This window comes from Phasianus colchicus, chromosome 6 (assembly GCF_987193195.1).
Source record: "Phasianus colchicus chromosome 6, bPhaCol1.hap1.1, whole genome shotgun sequence".
Taxonomy (NCBI): Eukaryota; Metazoa; Chordata; class Aves; order Galliformes; family Phasianidae; genus Phasianus; species Phasianus colchicus.
Genome location: NC_143441.1, coordinates 19,894,695 through 19,915,380, shown reverse-complemented (window position 1 = coordinate 19,915,380; position 20,686 = coordinate 19,894,695). Strand labels below are relative to the sequence as shown.

Genomic DNA, 20,686 nt, shown 5'->3' with positions numbered 1-20,686 from the left:
GTCCGCACAATAGAGCCGGCTCCTGCCGGCCTCCGATTGGACAGCACCGTCACCAAGCACACGTTCTTATTGGCTGCGGGAGGCCACCTGCTTCGGGCGTGCTGCACCCGCTCCCTCCTCCTTTCGCGTGCTCGTCAGGCGGAGTTGCGATTCTTGGAATGTTTTACGCAACCGTAGCGCTGAGGGGTGGTTCTTTGGGCGCGCCCTGCGCCAGAAGCGTGGCAGAGGGCCGGCACGGCGGCGGGGGCCGGGCCGCGCAGGGCGGGCGGCGCCCCGCTATGGCCCTGGGTGCCGGCAGAAGCGGCGGCGGTGGGGGGCAGCGGCGAACGGCGTGAGCGCGCCGGGAGGCCGGCCGCGCTGCATGGGGGCGGGGGCCGGTCGCCATGGAGGGCGTGCTGTACAAGTGGACCAACTACCTGAGCGGTGAGTCGCTGTCCTCGCCGGCGACGGGGTCCGGTCCTCCGGGGAGGCACCGTGTCAGCCGCGCCTTCCTGTGCGGGTGGGAGGGCGCTGGCAATCCCTGCTAGGCTGAGCCGAGGTGCGGCCGGGCGGCGAGCGTGAGCCAGGCGGCGGGGTCGGCTGTGCTGGGGCATTCCTGCCGCTCTTCCCCTTCACGCCTTCGGGGCTCTGAGAGGGGAATCGGACTGCGAGGCACCGAGCTGGGTTTCTTCATTAGTAAATACCCTTACGTTGTGGTATCCGTGCGGCGGGAGCCGCCGTTCTCGGCTTTCCGTGCGGGTTGCAGTGTTATTAGTCATCTCCCCACCGTCGGTAAGAAATCGAGTCCTGGGTCCGTTTGATCGAAAGTTGCGCGTGTTTGTTTTCGCCCGTTTCACGTAGGCGCCGGGGCGTATTTTGAAGCCGCACGCTTGCTTTCGTGCCGTGAGCTCTGAGGTCCGTGTCCCCGTGCCGCTGCCGCTGCAGCTGAGCGAGCGCCTTCGGCACCGCCGGGCGCGCGGCTGCGGTGAGCTCAGCAGCGGCTCTGCCGCCAGAAACGGTCCCTCTCCGTCATCGCTTTATCTTTTGGTAACCACGCTGACGTTAGGAAAAAAAAAATTCTTCTCCAGAAGAGTTGCGGGGCAGTGGCACAGGCTGCCCGGGGAGGTGGTGCAGCCACCGTCCCTGGAGGTGTTCGAGAACCGCGTGGATGTGGCACTGAGGGACGTGGTCAGTGGGCGCGGGGGGGTGGGTCGGTGCTTGGACTCGGTGACCTCAGAGGTCTTTTCCAACCTTAATGATTCCATGATTCCCTTTCAACCAAGTGATCCTTTTAAAGGAGGATGACGCTGTGCAAACCTCAATCTAAATTAATGCAGGGTGAAGGAATCTGCTTTATCTGGGTGCGTGAAAGCTAGATAAGCTTTCTTCTTCACAGGGAGAAACCATGTAATGGATGATTCAAGTATCTTTCTTATTTCTTGTTTCTGCTAGTGAACGTAGTGGCCAAGGTTACCCTGTCTTTTCTTAGGTTGTTGAAGGGCTGTCTGTGTTGTGTTTGAGAACAGTAAATTGGCTGTTCTGCAAGCTGGCAATGTTGCATGTGCTTTCTTTAGGCGTATATTTTCTGCCCTGGGGCCACGGGGTTATAAGTTTATGCGATCATGCAGAAAAAATACAGTGGTGTATTTCCCCACAGCCCTGGGGCAGGAAGCTACATCTTTGTTGTGACCTACATGTTTACTTGATATCAAGAATGTTTCAGAAGTAGGAAATGAATTGGATTTACCATGGGCAAAGGTTGGAATGCCCGGTTTGCCAACTGAAACACAAATTAACTTTCCTTACTGTTCAAACAAGTTACCTTGTTTCATAATAAACACATTTGTTTGCTTTATTATAGATTAGGATGATGTGAGTTAGTGTTGATTGATTTCTGCTTGGAGATAGGTTTTCCTCTGGTGTTAAGCCTCAGTTTGTGTTCTGATTTCTACACCTCCAAGCTGCCTGTGAAATCTGAGTGTAGAGAGTTTGGGCCTTAGAACTCAGAGTTCTTTTATCCCCCAATACAGTGCTCACCAGACAGTGGTTTCTCAATGTCATTATTACTACTATTTTTTTATGGTCATGTAAACTTTCATGGATTTACAGAGGTGCAGAGACTGGGAGACCAGAGACCATCTGGTCCAACTCCTCTGCTAGAGCACATTCCCTAGAGTAGGGATCAGATACTCCTTTCTGTGTCTCATCCTCTGAAGCAGATTAAAGAGAATGGGGCCCTTTATAAGGATCATTGCTGAAGTATTAAATGTGGTAGAACTTTTTCACTTGGCAAATACGATGCATCAGCAAACTTCCAATTACAAATCCTTAAACTCTGGTTATCTTAAATCTTGGAGGCATGCAAGTTAGATAGCCTCAGCCAAGTCTGTGATCAGAGCGTGCAATTTGATCTTAAAAATTCCTGCATTTCATCCTTTGCCAAAACTCCATCTCAGTGTTGCTTGGTGAAAGTTGTGAGGCCTATTGTAGCCAGCAGTCTGGGTGCTAAGAGCATCACCCTATACCTTCCCTATGCCTCTTTGGTCCGTTGTGCCGCTGCCCGTGGCCCAGGCCAGCTTAGAGCTCTCTGGCATGGACAGTGTCAAAACAGACTTTTGGCTGCGGTGCTGTAATGTGACTGTTCCGAAACAGGGGGGATGCTGATTGCAGAACAGAGAAAAGTAGAGAGCAGAGATGGATTGCACACACAAGCTGCTCACTTCTGCTTGGGAGCTGCCTCCCACGTGATGCTTCTGCTGAACTCAGGCTGCAAGTCACACGTCTTGTTAATCATGCTCTGTGCTTAATAAAATAAATTTCTTTACTCTTTGGAGATTGCCTTGTAAAAATAAGCTGGGATTTTGATTTCTCACAAGGTTTATAGAATGAGCAAGCTGCTATTATCCAAAGGGAGATAGGGTGGAGTCAAGGAATACTTTCCTTCAATTATGTGTCTATCAGCTTGGCACTTTGATTTTTCTACATTTTTTTCTACTGAAATTCAATTAAGTTCAGATCTTCAGCATAAAGCGTGCTTTACCTGAGTTAACTGGCCCCAGGCAGGACTGAGGCTGACTCTGGAAGGGATGTGATGTATCAGGTCTTGGCTTGTGGATCAAAGGCAGCTTAGTCATTAGAAAGAAAACTGCTGACTGCCTCCACTGATTTGCCTAGCATTCTTTATGTGCTTAGGGAAGTGGCTTTGATTGGTTTTACTTTTTCTAACCTTTTCCTGGTGTTTAAATATTCCCTTTGCTGAGTAACTCTAACCCTGCCTAGTTCATCTTCCTTGAGGCACCCTCACATTCATGCCATTGCTTGTGATGCTGCATTGTACCACATACCACAGCTGGCTCCTCTCATCTGCCGTTATGGTTTGTTCCCTGTAATTTTATTATTACACTCTGAATTCTTTGCAGTTTGTTCCAAGATGCCAAGAGCGAGCACCAAGCAGTAGATTTTAGGCTTCATGTAGAGCTTGAAGTTACTCATGTCTCTAATGATTCAGACTTCCTTAAACAACTTGAGGGGAAACTTTAAAAAAAAAAACACTAATGCGCTTTCAAATTTATATCTATGGATATGTAGATCTGTGGATATTTGGATACTACTGCTTAGAATGAGTTTTTGATTTCAGAGTTTAAGAACTCTGACCTTTCAGGATGGGGGATATGTACACATCTATTCAATACGAAGCTCTGAAAAATAAAGTCCTCTGTTTCTTAGATGGAAGAAGTAATTGAAAACTACACATTAAGTAAACATTTGGTTCCCAGAAGCTTTTGTTTATCATTTTTCTCCCTCTTTTTGGCTCTGGTTATAGTCCAGCATGTGACTGCATAAAATGAGAAGGGCAGTGGTCCGACCAGCATTACTGACCGTGTCTGCTGTCAGACTGGGTGTTAGTCTTTGCATTTTGTGTAATTGTTTGTGTGATTTGACCTTTCCCATCCATTCTCTGCAAGCACACCTCCCTCACACCCCTGCTTTTCCTTCACGCAGCAGTCTTGCTTCTGTCCTACCTTTTTGGAAACGAGCACTGTGCTTTGCAGCGGAGAAGTTGGATGAGGCTGCAGGAAAGGCCAGCAGTGTCCCCTCTCTCCTCTGTAGGTGAGGGAGCTGCAGAGCAGCACAGCACTTCCCAGCAGGTATGCTGCAGTACCGGTGCCTCTTCATTCTGCCCTTCTGCATGGAAATAAGCGATCACAGGGAACACAAGCAGAAGGTGGGGCAGAATGATGGTAGAGATTGTCTTGTGTGTTTTGGTGAAGTCGTTGTGTTGACTGCGGTTAGCAGGTTAACCACAGTGTAGGTCACAGACAGAAGCTGGGGAAGTGCAAACAGAGGAGGGGAATTTTGATAGGTGAATGTTTTGTTGCTTAGAATGACTCAAATCACTGTGTCTGAGCAGTGCAGATTTGCTGCATTTTTGCCTCCATCACTCTCAGCAATCAATCCCTACTCTGCCCTTGGTCCTTTCACCATCCCTTTTAAAAATGCTTGGTTACTGGGATGATGCTCTCCATTCCTCTTAAGGATAGCTGGACATGGCTATAGAGCTCATTTGCAAATATGCTCTGTGAAGGCAGGTTGCTTTTCCAGTGCTGCAAGTATTGTGCTAACAATATGTTTGGAATGGGGCTGGATTTTGTAAGACTTCTGGGAGAAAAAACATCTGGGAAAGGGTCGCTGTGTTTAAGCCAGTTCTAGCTGCTGTGTGCTTCACTTGCACCACTTTCCTCCCTCAAAAGAGTGATGAATTTGTGACAAAAAGTGATACAATGGTTCAAGTGTTATATCTGTTAATTTCAAGGCTTTTAGAGGCTATTGTTATGGCTACCTTTTGTTACCATGCACATCCTCAGTAGTAAAGTTGTCCTGCAGGCATTCCTGGCAGCTGCTCTCTAGGTGAGAGGATAACAGCTCAGAGGTGTATGAATCGTGAATCGTGATTCACAGCATTTCTGCTGTCCCTCATGAGTGGATTTTTATCCTGGCAAATTGTTTCACTACAATGTTAAGGCTGCATCTTCAGAAAATCCTTTCATAGCCTTGGAAGGCTGTTTGGAAATGCATCAGTTTTGGTGCATGTTACTTCTGCCAGGATAGCCCATTCCTGTGTTGTTTCTGCAGGGCAAAAGGGAAACTTTCAAGCTTTGTCTATGCAAAATGCTCTTGCTCTGAATACTGTTCCTGAGTGATAGCATTAAATATACGTGGACATGAGAACTGAACTTAATCTCATAAGAGGTAAAAGAAATTAATTCTTAAGATCAGAACTTTAAGATTTATTGTGTGTGTTCCTAATACTTGAGATTGCAAACAAGTTGGGGGTTTTGAAAACATTCTGTCATTTGCAGCATGGAGATTTTTATTGCCTTTCTTTGACAGAAAAATCCATGTCCTTCAGATATCAGTGTGTTAAAATCAACAGTGTTGCTTGTGAGCTGCCATGGAGTATTTGTGCTGTGCAGCTGAGGAAGTGCAGGGAGCTCAGTGGAGAAGGAAGTTTATCAGCACAGCCTGGGACAGCTCAGCAAGGTGACAGGCAGCTGGAAATAAGATCTCTTGGCTCAGTCCTGTGTTGTGACCATTGAAGATGCATCCTTTTACTGGAAAACCTAGTTTTCTTCATCATTGGAAGGCAGGCATTTTGTAAGTCACAGTTACATGCTAAGATGGTGTATTCTGGGCAATAGCTACTATCTGAATAACGAGGGGCAGGCTGGGTTTTAGCAAAGATCCAAACTTTATATTACATTTGCAGGTTTGCATTAGCACCGGCAACTTAGCATTTCACTTGGGTTTTGCAAGCTAGCAGCACTGCCTTGGGCTTGTTTGAGCTTTTCCAGCAGCTCTCATCAGGCTATCAGTCATGGACATGATACCTTAGGTGCTGGGAGATAGTGATGGGTGGAAGTATGTTGAACACTGCCCACCCTACCCAGGGTGGGATGAAGAGATGGATGTTGCTTGCACTTGCTGTGAGATGTCTCTCGTGACTTTGCAAAGAACAAGTGCAGAGGGCTGCAACAGAGTCGTGTTGCTGGGATATTAGCAGTGGGGATGCGGTGTAGGCTCCTATTAGGTGGATGTTGCTGTAATGTGGAAGGTTCGTAGTTATCTCCTATCCACACTTAAAATCTGAATTCAGGTCCAAGAAATCCAAGGATTATTTATTTATTATGTTTTTTTAAAGACTTATGTTGAAGCTCAAGAAATTAGTAAGCATAAAGTATTAGAAAACTCTCCTGGGAAGCAAGTAGTAATAAAAGCTTATGTGTCTTGCCTTTGTCCCTTTTAGAAATGCAACTGGAACTGGCATCTCTTAATTGCAGCTTGTTTTCCAGGTCATCAGTTTGACTTCCTGAGTATGTAATTCTCCCAGATGGTTTGGCTTTATGGATGTCTGACATGATCTACATGTCTTCAAATGTGGGGATTTTTTGTTTGTTGTTTCTCCAGGCTTGGTACTTTGGTACCAGAGCTTTCTGGAGTCTGAATTGTGTAACATTAAAGTTTGAATTATGTCCAAATTTCAGTGGTGTTATCAAGAAATGTCAAGTTTACTCAGCAATAGTCACATCCAGACTTCCTGAAGTGTAGTGATGGAAGTAGGCAGATCTCTCAGACTGGGGAAACTGCTTAAGTGTGTGTTTCTGTAGTGGACAATATTTGGTCTTCCAGGCTTTGCAGGTACTAACTTCAAATTTCACACAGAAGTGCGGTATTTATTAGGACCATAACCAGTGTCTGTTGGGTGTTTATTGTTAATGGCCCTGTGCCTCTAAGACAAGCTGTGGAAGCAGGTGCTACATTCTGTCCTGCCTGAACGCCAGCAATATTAATGGACTCAGTAAATTCTGCTGTTGTGTTAGTGCTCTCACCAGAGGTTTGGCTTTAACTTTCTATCTCAGATGAAGCCTGCATTCCAGCAATTGCAGTCTTCCTACTAGAGCTTATGGGTAGAGAATAAAACCAAATAAAGCCAGGATTTGTGCTTATGGAAGTATCTTTTTGCTGCTTTTTCTTTCTTCGTTGTTTTCTTTCTCTGCTCTTTGTTTGTCTGTGAATGTGAAGTGTAATTGAAGATTGTATCCTTGTTGCACTGTCTGGGATTTGTCAGCCACACACTATTTTTAGCTGGTTGTTTAGGATAACCTTCCGGTGGCATTGAGAACCAGGTGGTTACTGCATCTTCTGACAGAATCCTGCTGTGATTGGTTTTTTTTTAATTGTTTACTTTTACCAAAATGCATTTTTATTAGAGTAGTGATGATTGTGTTCAGAAAATATATGCCGCTCCAGTTAACAATTGTCTATCTCTGTACTTTTAATGCCTTCTTAATAAAGAAGACTTAGGTTTTGCAAAGCAAGACAGATAATTGCTGATACTGCAGATGAACCCCAAACAAACAAAAGCCTTCACAAAATGTATTGACTCATGACATTTTTAACTAGCATTTGAAATGACAGGGGCAGAGTGCTTTGCATGTTGGCTAATTGATAGCTTAGCCTTTGATTGATGAGATGCAATTTAGTAGAGCATCAGCTGCCTGAGCAAAGCTGAAATAGTTTGTGTGCACCAGCTGGATCTCCAGACTGAATTAGAGGCCTGTATTGACTGTGACACTGTGTTATTTAAGGGATTGGATCTGTGCCATCAAGTGTCTGAAGCAATGAACTGCTTCTCTCTGCTCAACAATCACCTCCTTTTTTTGTGAGCTCCTCCATACAAATAAAGAAAATATCCTAAAATCATTATTTTGATGACAAGACTAATAAGAACCAAACTTGTTTTCTTTTTTTTTTTTCTTTAGAAGTTTCAATCTTTGTAGTTTTTATCATTCAAGCAAAATAAAGAACCTTTGAGAAAGCTTTGGCATTTACAACACTTTTATATCCTTCTAGAAAAGAGTGGAGGAGCTCTAGAAGAATATGAAGAAGGCTTTATGTTGAATTTGTTTTCCCATTTCCCCAAAGGTTTGGTAATGTATAGACCAGGCTGTCCTTCGTGCTGTGGTACTGTTTATACACAAAACAAAGCCCATCTCCTACTATTTGTCTGGGGCTTTAGGGCTTTCTAAGGGTGAACCGAGTCGTGCTTGGCTACAGCACGGGCTTAAAGCCAGCTGGTTAAGAGCAGTCACTCCTCCAAGGAGATGTGCTCAGGCTCTTGGGGTGCTGGGTGCATGGCAGCCGTGTTTTTTTCCTGTTAGATTGCTGACCCAGTGTGGAACATGGGTATCTCAGCTCTGGCCCTGGCCAGAAAAGCTTGTTGCAGCTCAGGAATGAAAGCTGATTTGCTCCAGTGACGTTGCTCTCTCACTTCTTAGGTTAATGAGCTTTTAGTTTTTAATTAGAAATAAATGGTGGCTACTCAGTCTTTTATTTCTATCCTTTCATGCTGGAGAAGTGCTTCCAAAAGAAGAAAACAGAAGGGATAATTTAGTTCTGAAGTTGGGCAGCAGGGTGGGCAAAAGCAATGCCCAAAGCTATTTGTTTTGGTCTAGCCTGGTGTTTTCATTGTTTTTTTGGAATGGATCCAGAAGTGCAAGTTATTAATTACAGGCCCCTTTTTATAGAGACAGCATGGGAGTTTCACGAGCTATTGAGAAAAGCTTCGTTAAAAGACAACTTTCCCCTTTCCCTTGATATAAGATATTCTTGCCCTTTGTTTCTGAAGGCAGTTGGAATGGGCCTTTCTGAAGGGAAGAAGATACATAAAGCAAGACAGCTGTGCTGACTTCTGGAGGGAATGAAGGGGTGGATTGAGAAGCAGTGGATGGAACTGAGAGATGGTATTTTGAGAAGGTGCTTTAAGGAGAGAAAGAGTCCATTGTACCTTGCTAGTATAACTACTGAAAATGACATATGGCATCTCAGGAATATACCTCCGGAGTGTAGCTGACAGCCTTCAGGTCCATCTGCCTGCAGGAAGGATGTGTAATTGCTGGCAAGCAGTGGTCGTAGAGTACAACATCCAGACCTGTCACAATCTTACCTGTTTGAACAATTTATTTTCCCTGGGGGAACTGAGAATCTTTGGGGCCTTATTTGCAGCAATTAGAATTAGAGAGGTGGTGGAACTGCAGAGGGTGTGGTAACTGAGAAATGCAGTTTTGTCTTTTAGGCTGGCAGCCTCGTTGGTTTCTTCTCTGTGGTGGTATCTTGTCCTACTATGATTCTCAGGAAGATGCCTGGAAGGGTTGCAAAGGAAGCATCCAAATGGCTGTGTGTGAAATTCAAGGTAAGTCAGATGCAGTGACACAATTGCACAAAGTTTGGCTAATGAGCATATTTTGCGTTTTAGATGAGATTTCAGGTCACGAAAGCTACTTGTGCTCTTATCCTGATGTTATGTATTTCTAGTAAATCAGGAACTTGATTTATGTACAAGCTTTTATTCTGTAGTATTTTGAAAATGTTAGAAGAGCTGCAAGTCTCATACAATGGATATTCTAACTGGAGGTGTGTTGCTGTTCTTTCATGAGCCATAGTGGAGGAACACAGAGCTTCAAGTGACTCTTCCTATGCACAAAGTGCTAAAACTAAAAATATGAATAATAAACTTTGATGCTGCTCTCTCAAATGGGTTTACTTGCCATGGAAGGCACAGCTCCCAAATGCTACTGTACTGATTGCAAAGCTGTCTTTCATAGCCTTTTGTCCCACAGCTGTACATGTGTCCTGTCTATTCCCTTGCTCAGAAGTAACAAACTGGCAGTGGGGGAGTTTTGAGGCTAGCATATCTGTTGGGATATTCAGTTGGGCTGGGAAGGGTGGAGGAGCTGGCCTGAAATTTGTGTTGCTTCTAGTTCATCCTGCAGATAACACACGAATGGACCTGATCATCCCAGGGGAACAGTACTTCTATCTGAAAGCAAGAAATGCAGTTGAGAGGCAAAAGTGGCTGGTTGCACTAGGAACTGCCAAAGCCTGTCTGACAGACAGCAGGACACAAAAGGAAAAAGGCAAGAAATCCCTTTTGCTGTCACAAATGTTTGCATTTTATTTCCCCGACCCCTAGTAGATGAAACACAAAGATGACAAAATCAGTGCTTGATCTCTGTGTCCAACTTGTGCTTCAGGCCTTTGGTGCTGATAAACACCAAGATGTGAGAGCTCTAGATAGCGATGTCAGGCATTAGCTCTCACTGCAGGGATTTGAATACTTCTCCTTAAGACATGCTGTGTATAAATATTTTGAAAACTGTGCTGATGGCTTCCATGAGTACAAGAAGAGTACACAAAATGCCATTAATACAAGACAAAATGTCTTTATTTAGGGGTGGTGGAGCACTGGAACAGGTGGCACAGAGATGTTGCAGAGTCCAGCATTGGCAGTATTGAAGATCTGTCTGGACTTGATCCTGAGCAACCTGCTCTAGCTGTCTGTCCCTGCTTTAAACAGAGGAATCAGACTAACTGATCTCTTCCAGCTTCAACCGTTCTATGACTCAAAGATATACATTAAGTTTTGTACTGGAAAGTGAATGTCTTTTCCCTCCAGTGTTTTCTTCTCACAAGGTAGAATCCCAGTTCTTTAACTCAGTATAATTGTTTGCTACTTAGTGAAAACAAGCAAATAAAAATATAGTATGTAGGGATTTTGTCTTTAAGGTCCACTGAGATCAAATATTGTCTACTTGTTTGTTTTTTTTCTGTGCTGTAAGCCTAGGAACATGTTGATTCTGCCTATGGCAGCAAATAGTGAAACATATTTACCTGTCACAAGTGTAATCTTTGGCCAACCCTGCTCATCTTTTTGAGTTTATAGAAAGTGCTTTGAAACAGAGTAGTATTCATTGAATTAGATTGGATAATAATGTCTCAGCAGCTTTACAAAATCACCTACTGCAAGATGGATACACTGAATTCAACATTACTTTTTTTTTCGTTTTTAGAATTCACTGAAAACACAGAAGCCTTGAAGACTAAAATGTCTGAACTTAGACTGTACTGTAACCTTCTTGTTCAGCAAGTGCATAAAACTAAGGAAGCCAGCATTTCTGCTGTATCAGAACCGGAGGTACAGCTCTATTTTTGGTGTAGACCTCTTCTATAAAGACTTAAGCTTTCTGAAGTCTTCTGGTTAGCCAGTGCAGTATTTGTTCATGCTTACTGTTGCACTGTCTTTCTGCTGAGGACCTGTGGGAAATTGCATACCCACACAACAGTTCTTGTTTAAATGAAGTAATACTGTATTGTTTTTGGCAGTGTGTTACTTCATTCTGTGTGTTTTTCAGTTGCAGTAATTTTTTTTTTTTTTTTTTACTTGTGGGATTTTTGAAGTTACTGTTATCTTCAGATTATTTTCTGTCTCATTTGTTTACTTTCATTTCCCTTGTCAGTGATACCACTGGAGTACCACTATTGAATACAGCAAGGCTTACATTTAATGGATTTTTAACATCAGAGATGTGTAATGTAAAAGGCATAGCTGTTAAAACACAAATCTACTCTGCTTGTGGTAGAGAGAAACTGACAAAAGCAGCAGTGCTATAAAGGGGCATAGGCCCAGTAATATGGGCTGCCAGTTCTCTCCGCAGCTGACACTTCGCCAAACAGCTTTGTCAAATAACAATCACAACTGTAGCAGTTATGGGATTTGTAGATCCAAGCTAGAGTTAGTTGATACAAGCTGATCTTCTGTGGTGTGTCTGTGTGTTCCAATTGGTTTATTTCTACAGAGTGGGATTGATGTGGGAGCTCTGTTGAAATCAACCTGTGACACCTTCCTGAAGACTCTTGAAGAATGTATGCAGATTGCAAATACTGCCTTTACTTCTGAGTTATTACATCAGACCCCTCCTGGATCCCCACATTTAGCAGTTCTCAGAACAAACAAGGTAAGGACCAGTACCCTTTTCTATCAGTTTTGGTGTGGAAGTTGCCATTTCTTAAAGTAGCATTTGTGGAAACAGATAATGATTTATTTTTATTTTTATTTATTTACTTTGTGGCCAATCTTTTAACTTTTAATTATAGGTGGAAGCTATTAACCATTAACTTTCAGGGCCTGATCCAGCTGCAGGCAATAGTGTTTAAAATATCCTGGCTGTGTGGCCAGGATGGTCCATTGTGGGAGCTCACAGCAATTAATACCCCTGAGTTACTGCAGCATCACTTCTGTCTTAATGTGCCAACGGGCTGATGAGCTCATCTTTTTAATGACTTTCTTGAATCTTGAATCCATAGCTACATAGGTGTAAAATTGGAGCATCTCTAGCAAACAGCTTGTTAAGGAGTATGTAGGAATGTAGATTCTTCACTGCACCTTGGAAGTGAGTTCACTTCTCTGTATCTGGTGTCTGGCTTCATGATTCTTATCCTAGTTTTTCAGGTATTTTTTTTTTTTAAGTAAAGAAAATATCATTGCAAGGAAAACACTTTGCCCTAGTTTTGTACATGTGCTGTATGGCATCTCACTTGGCACTTGCTAGGTAGCTTGCTTCTGAAAGAAGTAATCTTTTTTCTTTTCTTTTCTTTTTTTTTTTTCTTTCCAATATAATAATGTTGTCGTGTTTTTCATATTTCTCTGTATATTGTTTTTGGGTCTATGCCTTGCTTTTCTACTGGCTGCAGTTTGGATTTGTTAAAATGCAAAGTTCTGAAACACGATACAGTCTTCTTATTATAGAGAGTGTCTCCCCACCCACCCCCTCTTATCTTACAGATAAAACACTCAGTCTTGTCCAGTCACACCTCGGCAGAAAGGTATAATAAATCTTTATTATAAATCTTTTTCTAATCTGTTTCTGATAGTGTCTGTACTTTCCATATTTTTACTCTGATATTACCAGTAGTGAGTACAGGTAGAATTATATTGCTCTGAGCCATATATTTGGGAACAGAAGCAACAGAAAGGAGCTAGCTCATCCCACTTCATGTCTTGTCTTTCTCAGCCTTTTCCCTTTTATTTTTCTCCTCCCCAACCATCCATCGTGTGACTTCCTGGCCAGTCACCAGCCATCTCTTTCTACCTCTGCTCTTCCCTACATCTTAGATTCTACTCCTTAAGCTCATTAAGTCATTGATGGAGAGCAAGCTATATTTATTCATGGCAAGAAATATTATGAAATGGCAAGAAGTGTCTTTATATATTATATACATAGTATTTAAAAGCACTAACACAGGGATGATTTTTGGTTACAATACCTCCTGTGATTTCCATTTTTTGTAAGCAGTTGAACTTCTTTGATTGCATCTCTTTTTAATAAAGATTATTGTCAGTACATTTGATATTCTGAAAACTGACATTGTTATATGTATCATACTTGCTGTGGATAGGTGGCCTTGTTCCTTTTGTTATTGTAGAGAAGTTATTTTTCTCAGAGCAGTCTGTAACAGCATGTAATTTCTGGCAACTGTTTTTCCCATATTGTTATTTGTGTGTTTTCACAGGAAGAAGTACTGTTTCATACTAACCATTATTCCTTCACTTTCTTCAGACAGATGGAACTGAACCCATGTGAAAACGGCTCTGTAAAAGCAGAAATTAACCAGCAAGAGCAAACCTTTATAAAAAGTCTAGCATGTTTAAACTTGGAAACAAACAAGGGGAGCAGTGATGTTTCTGTTGAGAATCATATTGAAGAAGATTTGGCAGGTAAGTGTGTGTACCGACTTTTATCCAGCTTTGTCATTTTTGTAGTATAAGTGGAGTGCAGCGTAGGCTGCCTGTGAGAGTGCTGCTGATGTTTTGCTTCCTGGAAAAGGGAATGTCAGTGTAGTTTAGTGTGATACCTGCGCATTGTCAAGTCTTCTCAGCTTAGTTCTTTCCCTTGTTGATCTTAGGACTGAATGGGGAAGAAATAAAAAGTGCTGATTGACATGAGCACTGATATTTTCTGGCAGAGCATGGGATCTTCTTGATCTGTGAACAAGTATTTAATTCCCAGAGGCTCTCTGCTGGGGAAAATCAGCACCTCTGCTAGTATATAGGGTTGCAGTGTCAGAAAGGAGCACTGAAGTTTTAGGTGCCTATGTCATGAATGTAGCAACCTTTAATATCATAGCACTACCCACCTAAACAGGCACTTTACTTACTTACCAAGAAAAGCGAACAATTCAACTTCTGAAAGTGGGCACTGCTACTTCCCAGTACTGGGGAAGCTATAGTTGGGTGAGAACTATTTTCCTTCAAACAGATCAATCAGTACTGACCTGCATATAATAGCTTTTTCAAAGCTCTTCTCTACTGGAGGCTGTCCTTGTTGAGGATGCATGAGTTTGCTGACATTGCAGCCTGGTACTTGGTTTGGTTGATTAAAAATAGTGGGAAGGAGACTGGTCTAAGTGTTGTCTTAGTAGCTGAGAGCAGTAGAAGTGTGGTATCATGGTGCTGGCAGGGAAAACTTATGTGATCAGTTATCATAATGCCTTCCTTCAAATAGGACACATCTTGAGGAACAGTAACAATAGTATGGGTATGTGGCTGTTTTCTTTTTCTATTTATTTATTCTTTTGTTTCCTTTGAATTTAAGGCATGAAGGAAGATGAAGAGAACAAGCTGCAAGCTGTAGAAAGCCTTGATGCCCACAAGTTGCTGCAGTCAGAAACAAATTCTTTAAGTGGATTGACTCTGTGTGAGGAAGATGAAAATGAAAATGGGTTTCCTACTTTCTTCAGCGTCATGAGCAATAGGTAGTACATGTTGCAGATTTAAATCATGAGGATGATACAACTTTTTAAGCCTTTAATTGACTCATTTTCAAGTCTGTTCTGTCTGCAAAGCTTAATTTGCTGAAATAATATGTAACAAGAATGCATACAGCACAGAAATGGATGAAAATGCCCTTTGTAAAATCAGTTGTACAGAGTGGAGTGGGAGGGTTTTTCCCTTGTTTGTAATTACATGCTTCACATGCCACCAGATGTGTATTTTCTGCAGTCATTAAATGATTAAAACAAAAGCTGTGCTGGTGGTTTAATCTGTATAAATTTTAATTCTGTTCAAATTAAGTAAGCATGAAACAGTTCTGGTTTTTAGTAGTTACAGAAAAGGCATTGTTAAAGTAACAGTCTTTCCTGCTTGTCTTGGATACCAGGTTCAGTGATATTGAACTTCAGGAGGAAGAGGGCATACCAACAGAAGAGTTTCTGGAGTCATGTTATGCAATTGTGCCCGTTCTGGGTAAGCAGCAGCTTTTCATGCTGTGGTGCCTCTGAGTCCTTTTATCTGCCACCAGCTGGGAGAAAAGCTTTGTTCTGGCAAATTTTTTACTCCTCTGAATTAAGGTCATATAAGTAGTTCCCGCCAGCAGAATTAATGTGACTGGTACTGGGAGATGTTTCTCATTCTTGCTCTTTATAGAGGATCCTCTCTCATTTAGATAGGACCTCTGTATAAGCTGTCTGGAAATCTATGGCTATGTCTGGAACAGTAATTTTTTTCCCTTCAAAAGAACAGCACGTAATTCCTTATGCATCCAGTACAGCTGTCTGCAGTACCATCAGCTGTACTATCTATTGTCACTCTTTGATTCTCCCCCCATGCCCCAAATAACTTCTGTTTCCAGCTGGTGCAGTCCTTCACCTCCATTGTCCCTGAATCTAACAGTGGGTATAGAGTCCTTGTAAGTGTGCATCCTGAGGACTTAGCATTTGGAAGTCTGTGTATTTTAATACTTGTACCAGCCAACACAGATTTGTTCTCCACCAAAGAAAGACTTCAGTTTATGTTGTTTTTCTAGTTTCTCCTACTTTTTAGAGATATTGTTAAGATAGTAAATAAAATTGTTACTAGGATTGAAAAGAGTAATAATTTTAAAGTATGTACTTCTTTTTCCTCTAGACAAGTTGGGACCAACTGTTTTTGCTCCTGTTAAAATGGATTTTGTAGGTAACATCAAGGTAACTGTTGATTTTTTTTTTAACACTGCCTTTTTAAACAAAATATCTGCCTTTGCTACCAGACCCCAAGAATTTTTGTCATCGTAGTCAATTCTGGAAGGCTTGATAGCATTTGATAATTTTGCTATCTGCCTGATCAGAATGCTGAAATATTTCTAATTCTGTTCTTACAGATATCACGTATTTAGTAAATCCAACTGTTGTGCACGACCAAACTTGGAAAATACTTAATTGGCTGCCAAGTAAAAAGTCTATATTACATAATTCATATGACTTTGATTCTGGGCTGAAAAGATCATAAGTCATAATGTGGTGATATCAATATTAACTTTAGTCTGCCGGTCAAACAGGAAATAAACACCTTTCCTCACCCAAGAAGGAGCAAATTAGCTCATTAAGAACCAGTTTCTCAGCAGCTGCAAATCGGGAACAAATCCTTCAACTTAGAATCTCCTGAAAGTTCTTCCAGCTCTAAGTCTGAAAAGGTTTGCTACTTGTGAGATAAGATGTATTCGCAGTGAGACTCTTCATAGTTTTTCTTTCAAGGTTGAAAATAAAAAAAGCAAAACATATCTCCTGAGTGTATGATAACAAACACTGGAAGAATACAGTTTTAAAAAAATACAGATCCTTGACTGAGCCACTTGCTTTCGTTTGCGTTGTGTGCTGGGTTCGCAGTAGGAGCCAAGCCCTGGTGCAGGGAGAACCAGGCAGTGCTGTGGTGCTAGGCTGATCCAGCAGATCTGTGCCCCTCTTGATTAGCCAGGTGTACATGGAGCTGTGTGCAGCCATGGGGAATGCATGACATAAGCCTGTCAGCTGCCCAACCACAGAATCACAGAATCTCCAACATTGGAAAAGACCTCTAAGATGATCCAGTCCAACTGCTCACCTATCACCAGTATTTCACACTAAACCTCATCCCTCAGTACAACATCTAAATGACACGTAATGAGCATAAGAGGATGGAACTGATTGTGGAGGGGATCTGTAATATCTCTTTGCAGGAAAGAATTACGATGAATAAGTGGTATGCATGGGAAAGGATGCTGTTTAATCTCAAAAACATAAAGCTCTGCCTCTTGTTTGTTTGGTTTTTTTTCTCCAGAAAATAAATCAGAAATTTATAACCAACAAAGAAGAGTTTGATACCCTGCAGAAGATAGTGCTCCATGAAGTCAGTGCAGGTGTAGCACAAGTTAGAAACTCTGCTACAGAGGCACTCCTATGGCTGAAAAGGTAATAGTTTTATAACTATTTCAACTCTAAACACCCGAAATGCAACAAAGGGTCAGCAGAAGCTTATGTATATGGAGCGAACTAATTACTTTCACAGGCTCCATCTAAGTTGACTAAGCTCAAGATTAATGTATTATCTGTAGTTGTGTCCCAGCAACTACACTAAAAGACCTGAAGAAGTAATCACAGACAGCCTTTTTTCTATTAAAAAAACAAACAAGCAACAGAACAAGTTATAGGGAATGACTGTTCCTGCTGGAACAGTACATCATGCAGATCATTTCAGTCTTCAGCACAAATGTTTTAGCAGTACTTTTTTCCTTAAGCTGGAAGTGAGGTTGGAGGACATGGCTACATTTTTGTTCAGATTAAAAATGATTTTGTAATTCTGAGTTTTGTAAGCAGTGGGTGTTGAGTTGGCTCCAGAATATCCCTCTGATATCTGGAAATGAGAAATTGACTGTATATAGACATTACAAAACCTCCAGAACTGTACTGAACTCTGTGGGACCAACTTTGTTATAAATATGATTTCTCTTTGTTTTGTTGTTTCATCCTGGCAGAGGCTTAAAGTTCTTGAAAGGGTTTTTGACAGAAGTGAAGAATGGAGAAAAGAATATCCAAACAGCTCTGAGTAAGTACCAGTTGCTTTATTCTTCACGTGCTTCTGAATTTACATAGCTATTTTCCTTCTTGTTTTGAATATGTTTTCTTCAGTGATTAATAATATGAATAACCTCCAAGACACAATTTTTTCTGAAAATTTCTGTTTTTTGAAAGTGACAATCATCAAGCAGATTGCTAAATAACTGGTCAGTCTTGATTTAGGGCCACATAAATATTTGCTTAATGGAAATACTTCTGGCAAGGGGACAGGCACATCTTAGGAGAAAAGTGCTTTGTCTCAACCCGTTTTCTCCACTGATATTCAGTGAGAGCATTTCCAGATTCACAGTTGTTGTTCCATTTCTTCAGTTCCTTGAGAAGTAGGCCTCTATATTTGTTGTTAAGGCAGAGAATAGACTTGTCAATACTATTTGCTCCACAATACTTATTTTCCCCTTATTTCTTTGCTTTTACTGCTATATACCTTCCACACACATTGTCTCTTACTGTAAAGATAAAAAGGATATATTTGCCAGTCATTAGACTGGTAGCTGAGGAGTATTTCATACTGGAGCAGATACCGTGCCTGGCTTTTACTGACTTTATATGCTCTTCAAGAATCACTGTCTGCAGTTCTCCAAGCAAATATCCAAATGCAGCAAAAGAGATATTTTCTTGATGCAGCTCAGGGAATCTATGATGATACCAAATACTTAAAAATTAAAGTGAAAGCCAAGGGTACTGAACATTGACAGTAACAAACTGGGAAAATGAGGCTCAAAGGTATTCATTTTGTATATAGGATGTTTTCTATATGAAAGTGGAGCTATCTAGAAACATAAGGATCTTCATCCAAGGCTACACTTGGGGGCACTCACAAGAGATGAACAGAGTTTCTGGTTTTTGTTTTTTTAATAACACTCTGTTTTCTGTTCTGAGGATTTTTAAACTTGGCTCTCAAATGTAAAGAGAAGGTTCTCATTTAATATCTGAGTTAACCACGTAGGCTGAAGCTGGCTAACCATCTGCTTACGGAATAATTTCATCCCATGTGATATCTTCTCAGACTTGCACTGAACTAAGAACTAGATAATAGAGGAAAAGTTAGTTGTGAAGCACAGCTAATCAAATAACTGCCTTTGTCTTCCTGTCTGCTAGAACGCTTACATGCTATTATAGGAGACTGACAGCTGAGCTGAGACCCCAGTACAGAATCCTGATTTGTCTCTCCTTTTTTTCCTTCCTTTCAGTCATAACTTTAATGCTTAAAGCAATCATTTGCATCAGGTAGCAATAATATATCCTCGACTAGTTGTTCCTAAGCTGCAATATCCCTTGGTGATGCAAAACTAAATGCCATACACGTATCTCTTTTTTGTTGTTTGTTTTGTTTTGTTTCCTTTAAGACAATGCTTATGGAAAGACATTACGGCAGCACCATGGTTGGGTTGTCCGTGGGGTCTTTGCGGTAAGTGCTTCTCTTAGCTACTGTTAAACCTGGGGGTCTTGTTATTGAGAGCTTCTGTTGTTTTTAATTAATGTGGTATAAAAAATAGAAGCATTAAAATAAGTAGATTCCTTTGTGAGATCTTATCCTCAGAGTGCACACTGTAGCTATCAAGGTATTAGCACTGAGCTTTCAGGGTGGAATTTGTTTTCTGGACCTGAAATGGACTATTTTTGCATGCGTATTGTCTTTTATTGTGTGTTTTGCACTTTAGTGTTGCAGGCCTGTTAAAATAAGTGAGCTTTTGAGATTGCTTGTTTGAGGATTTATTTTTCTTTGTGTATGAGCATTTGAGAAGGGCTGGTGCAGATTGTGATGGGACTTGAATATATTGGCTCCAGTAGTTTATTTTTTGTCCAGTCTGCCAGCTCCCCCTTGTGTCTTTCTCTGGAAATTATTAGTGAGACTATTAAAAGAAAAAGGAATGCCTCAGCCAGCTGATCACAGCTGAGACTGGGAGAAGCAGGAATAGTGAGGAGAGTTTTCTAAAAACCATTTTGAGAATGGGACTTCAGTGCTGAAGTGTGTGATTCTGGGCTGGGAGCTTCCCTAACAATCTAGACTTAGTTGTATTTTCTGTTTAATTAACTTCTGATGTTTGTTCTTTGTTTGTACAAAATATGATAAAATGACACTTCCTATAAATCAGGCACCTCTGAGGATGTCTTAAAATGAGAATCTACACAGAGATAATAAACATTTTAGTCTCTTTATCAGTTAATAGACTTAACATATCCATGTACGTCAATGTATTAAATCTAGGCAATCTAAGTGTCGAAATTTTTTCACAACTTCACTTGGGTTTATTTTCCTGTTCTGTTTGGCAAATTGAAAAGCTTTGTTTCCTTTCTCAGTTAGCTTTAAGGGCAGCTCCAACATATGAAGACTTCGTAGCAGCTCTGTCTGTAGAAGACTGTGATCCTCAGGAGGAAACATTTTACAAAGCAATGCAGAGGGACCTCAACATTTACTTACCAGCCATGGAAAAGCAGCTAAATATCTTGGACACTCTCTATGAAGTACATGGTTTGGAGTCAGATGAGGTGGTATGACTACAGTAAGACAGCGTCTTAAAACTTCAGGGACTGTATCTGTTAACAAAGATTTTTTTGAACATCATTTCTGTTCACTGTAGCTTTTCAGGTGGGAGAGGTGTGAGTGTTTGGGGGGAAGGGTATGTATGGTTTTTATTTCTTGTTGTGCTTGTTTTGTGTTTAAATGCAGAGGTACAGTTTCTTTTTGGATTATAACTATGTCTGTAATGAATGTTTTGGACTGTTTCTCACTTGCCTCACTCCCTGTTCCCTTCACCTTGTAAAAGTAACAGAGCAGAATTTGCCCTTTGCTTCCACACTTTGTGTGGGAGCTGCGCATGCAGCAGAGCTGTCATGATATCCACGTGGAACCAAGCAGGCACTGCTGGCTCGGACTCTCCCTTGCCCTGTGCTGCCCACTCTAGTGAGCCTTATTGTAGCAGAAGAGAGGGTGGTTAAATGC

General features: G+C 41.6%; 1 protein-coding gene across 1 annotated transcript; it reads left to right on the top strand.

The window, feature by feature from the left end:
* Positions 1–215: 215 nt before the first annotated feature.
* Positions 216–20,308, top strand: PLEKHA8 (pleckstrin homology domain containing A8). The gene is made up of 14 exons (XM_031590167.2): positions 216–423; positions 9,113–9,229; positions 9,798–9,953; positions 10,887–11,011; positions 11,673–11,831; positions 12,659–12,699; positions 13,434–13,591; positions 14,469–14,628; positions 15,033–15,118; positions 15,779–15,837; positions 16,946–17,076; positions 17,640–17,710; positions 19,089–19,150; positions 20,044–20,308. Exons 1-14 carry the CDS (start codon positions 384–386, stop codon positions 20,239–20,241), a joined length of 1,563 nt encoding a protein of 520 aa, XP_031446027.1. The 5' UTR covers positions 216–383; the 3' UTR covers positions 20,242–20,308.
* The last annotated feature ends 378 nt before the right edge of the window (positions 20,309–20,686 follow it).

What these genes read in the sequence shown, in the direction of transcription:
- PLEKHA8 (XM_031590167.2), top strand. Translation starts at nt 384, where the DNA reads ATGGAGGGCGTGCTGTACAAGTGGACCAACTACCTGAGCG. An exon ending in TATTGAAGAAGATTTGGCAG is followed by an intron (nt 13,592 to 14,468) that starts GTAAGTGTGTGT and finishes TTTGAATTTAAG; the next exon opens with GCATGAAGGAAGATGAAGAG. An exon ending in TGCAATTGTGCCCGTTCTGG is followed by an intron (nt 15,119 to 15,778) that starts GTAAGCAGCAGC and finishes TTTTTCCTCTAG; the next exon opens with ACAAGTTGGGACCAACTGTT.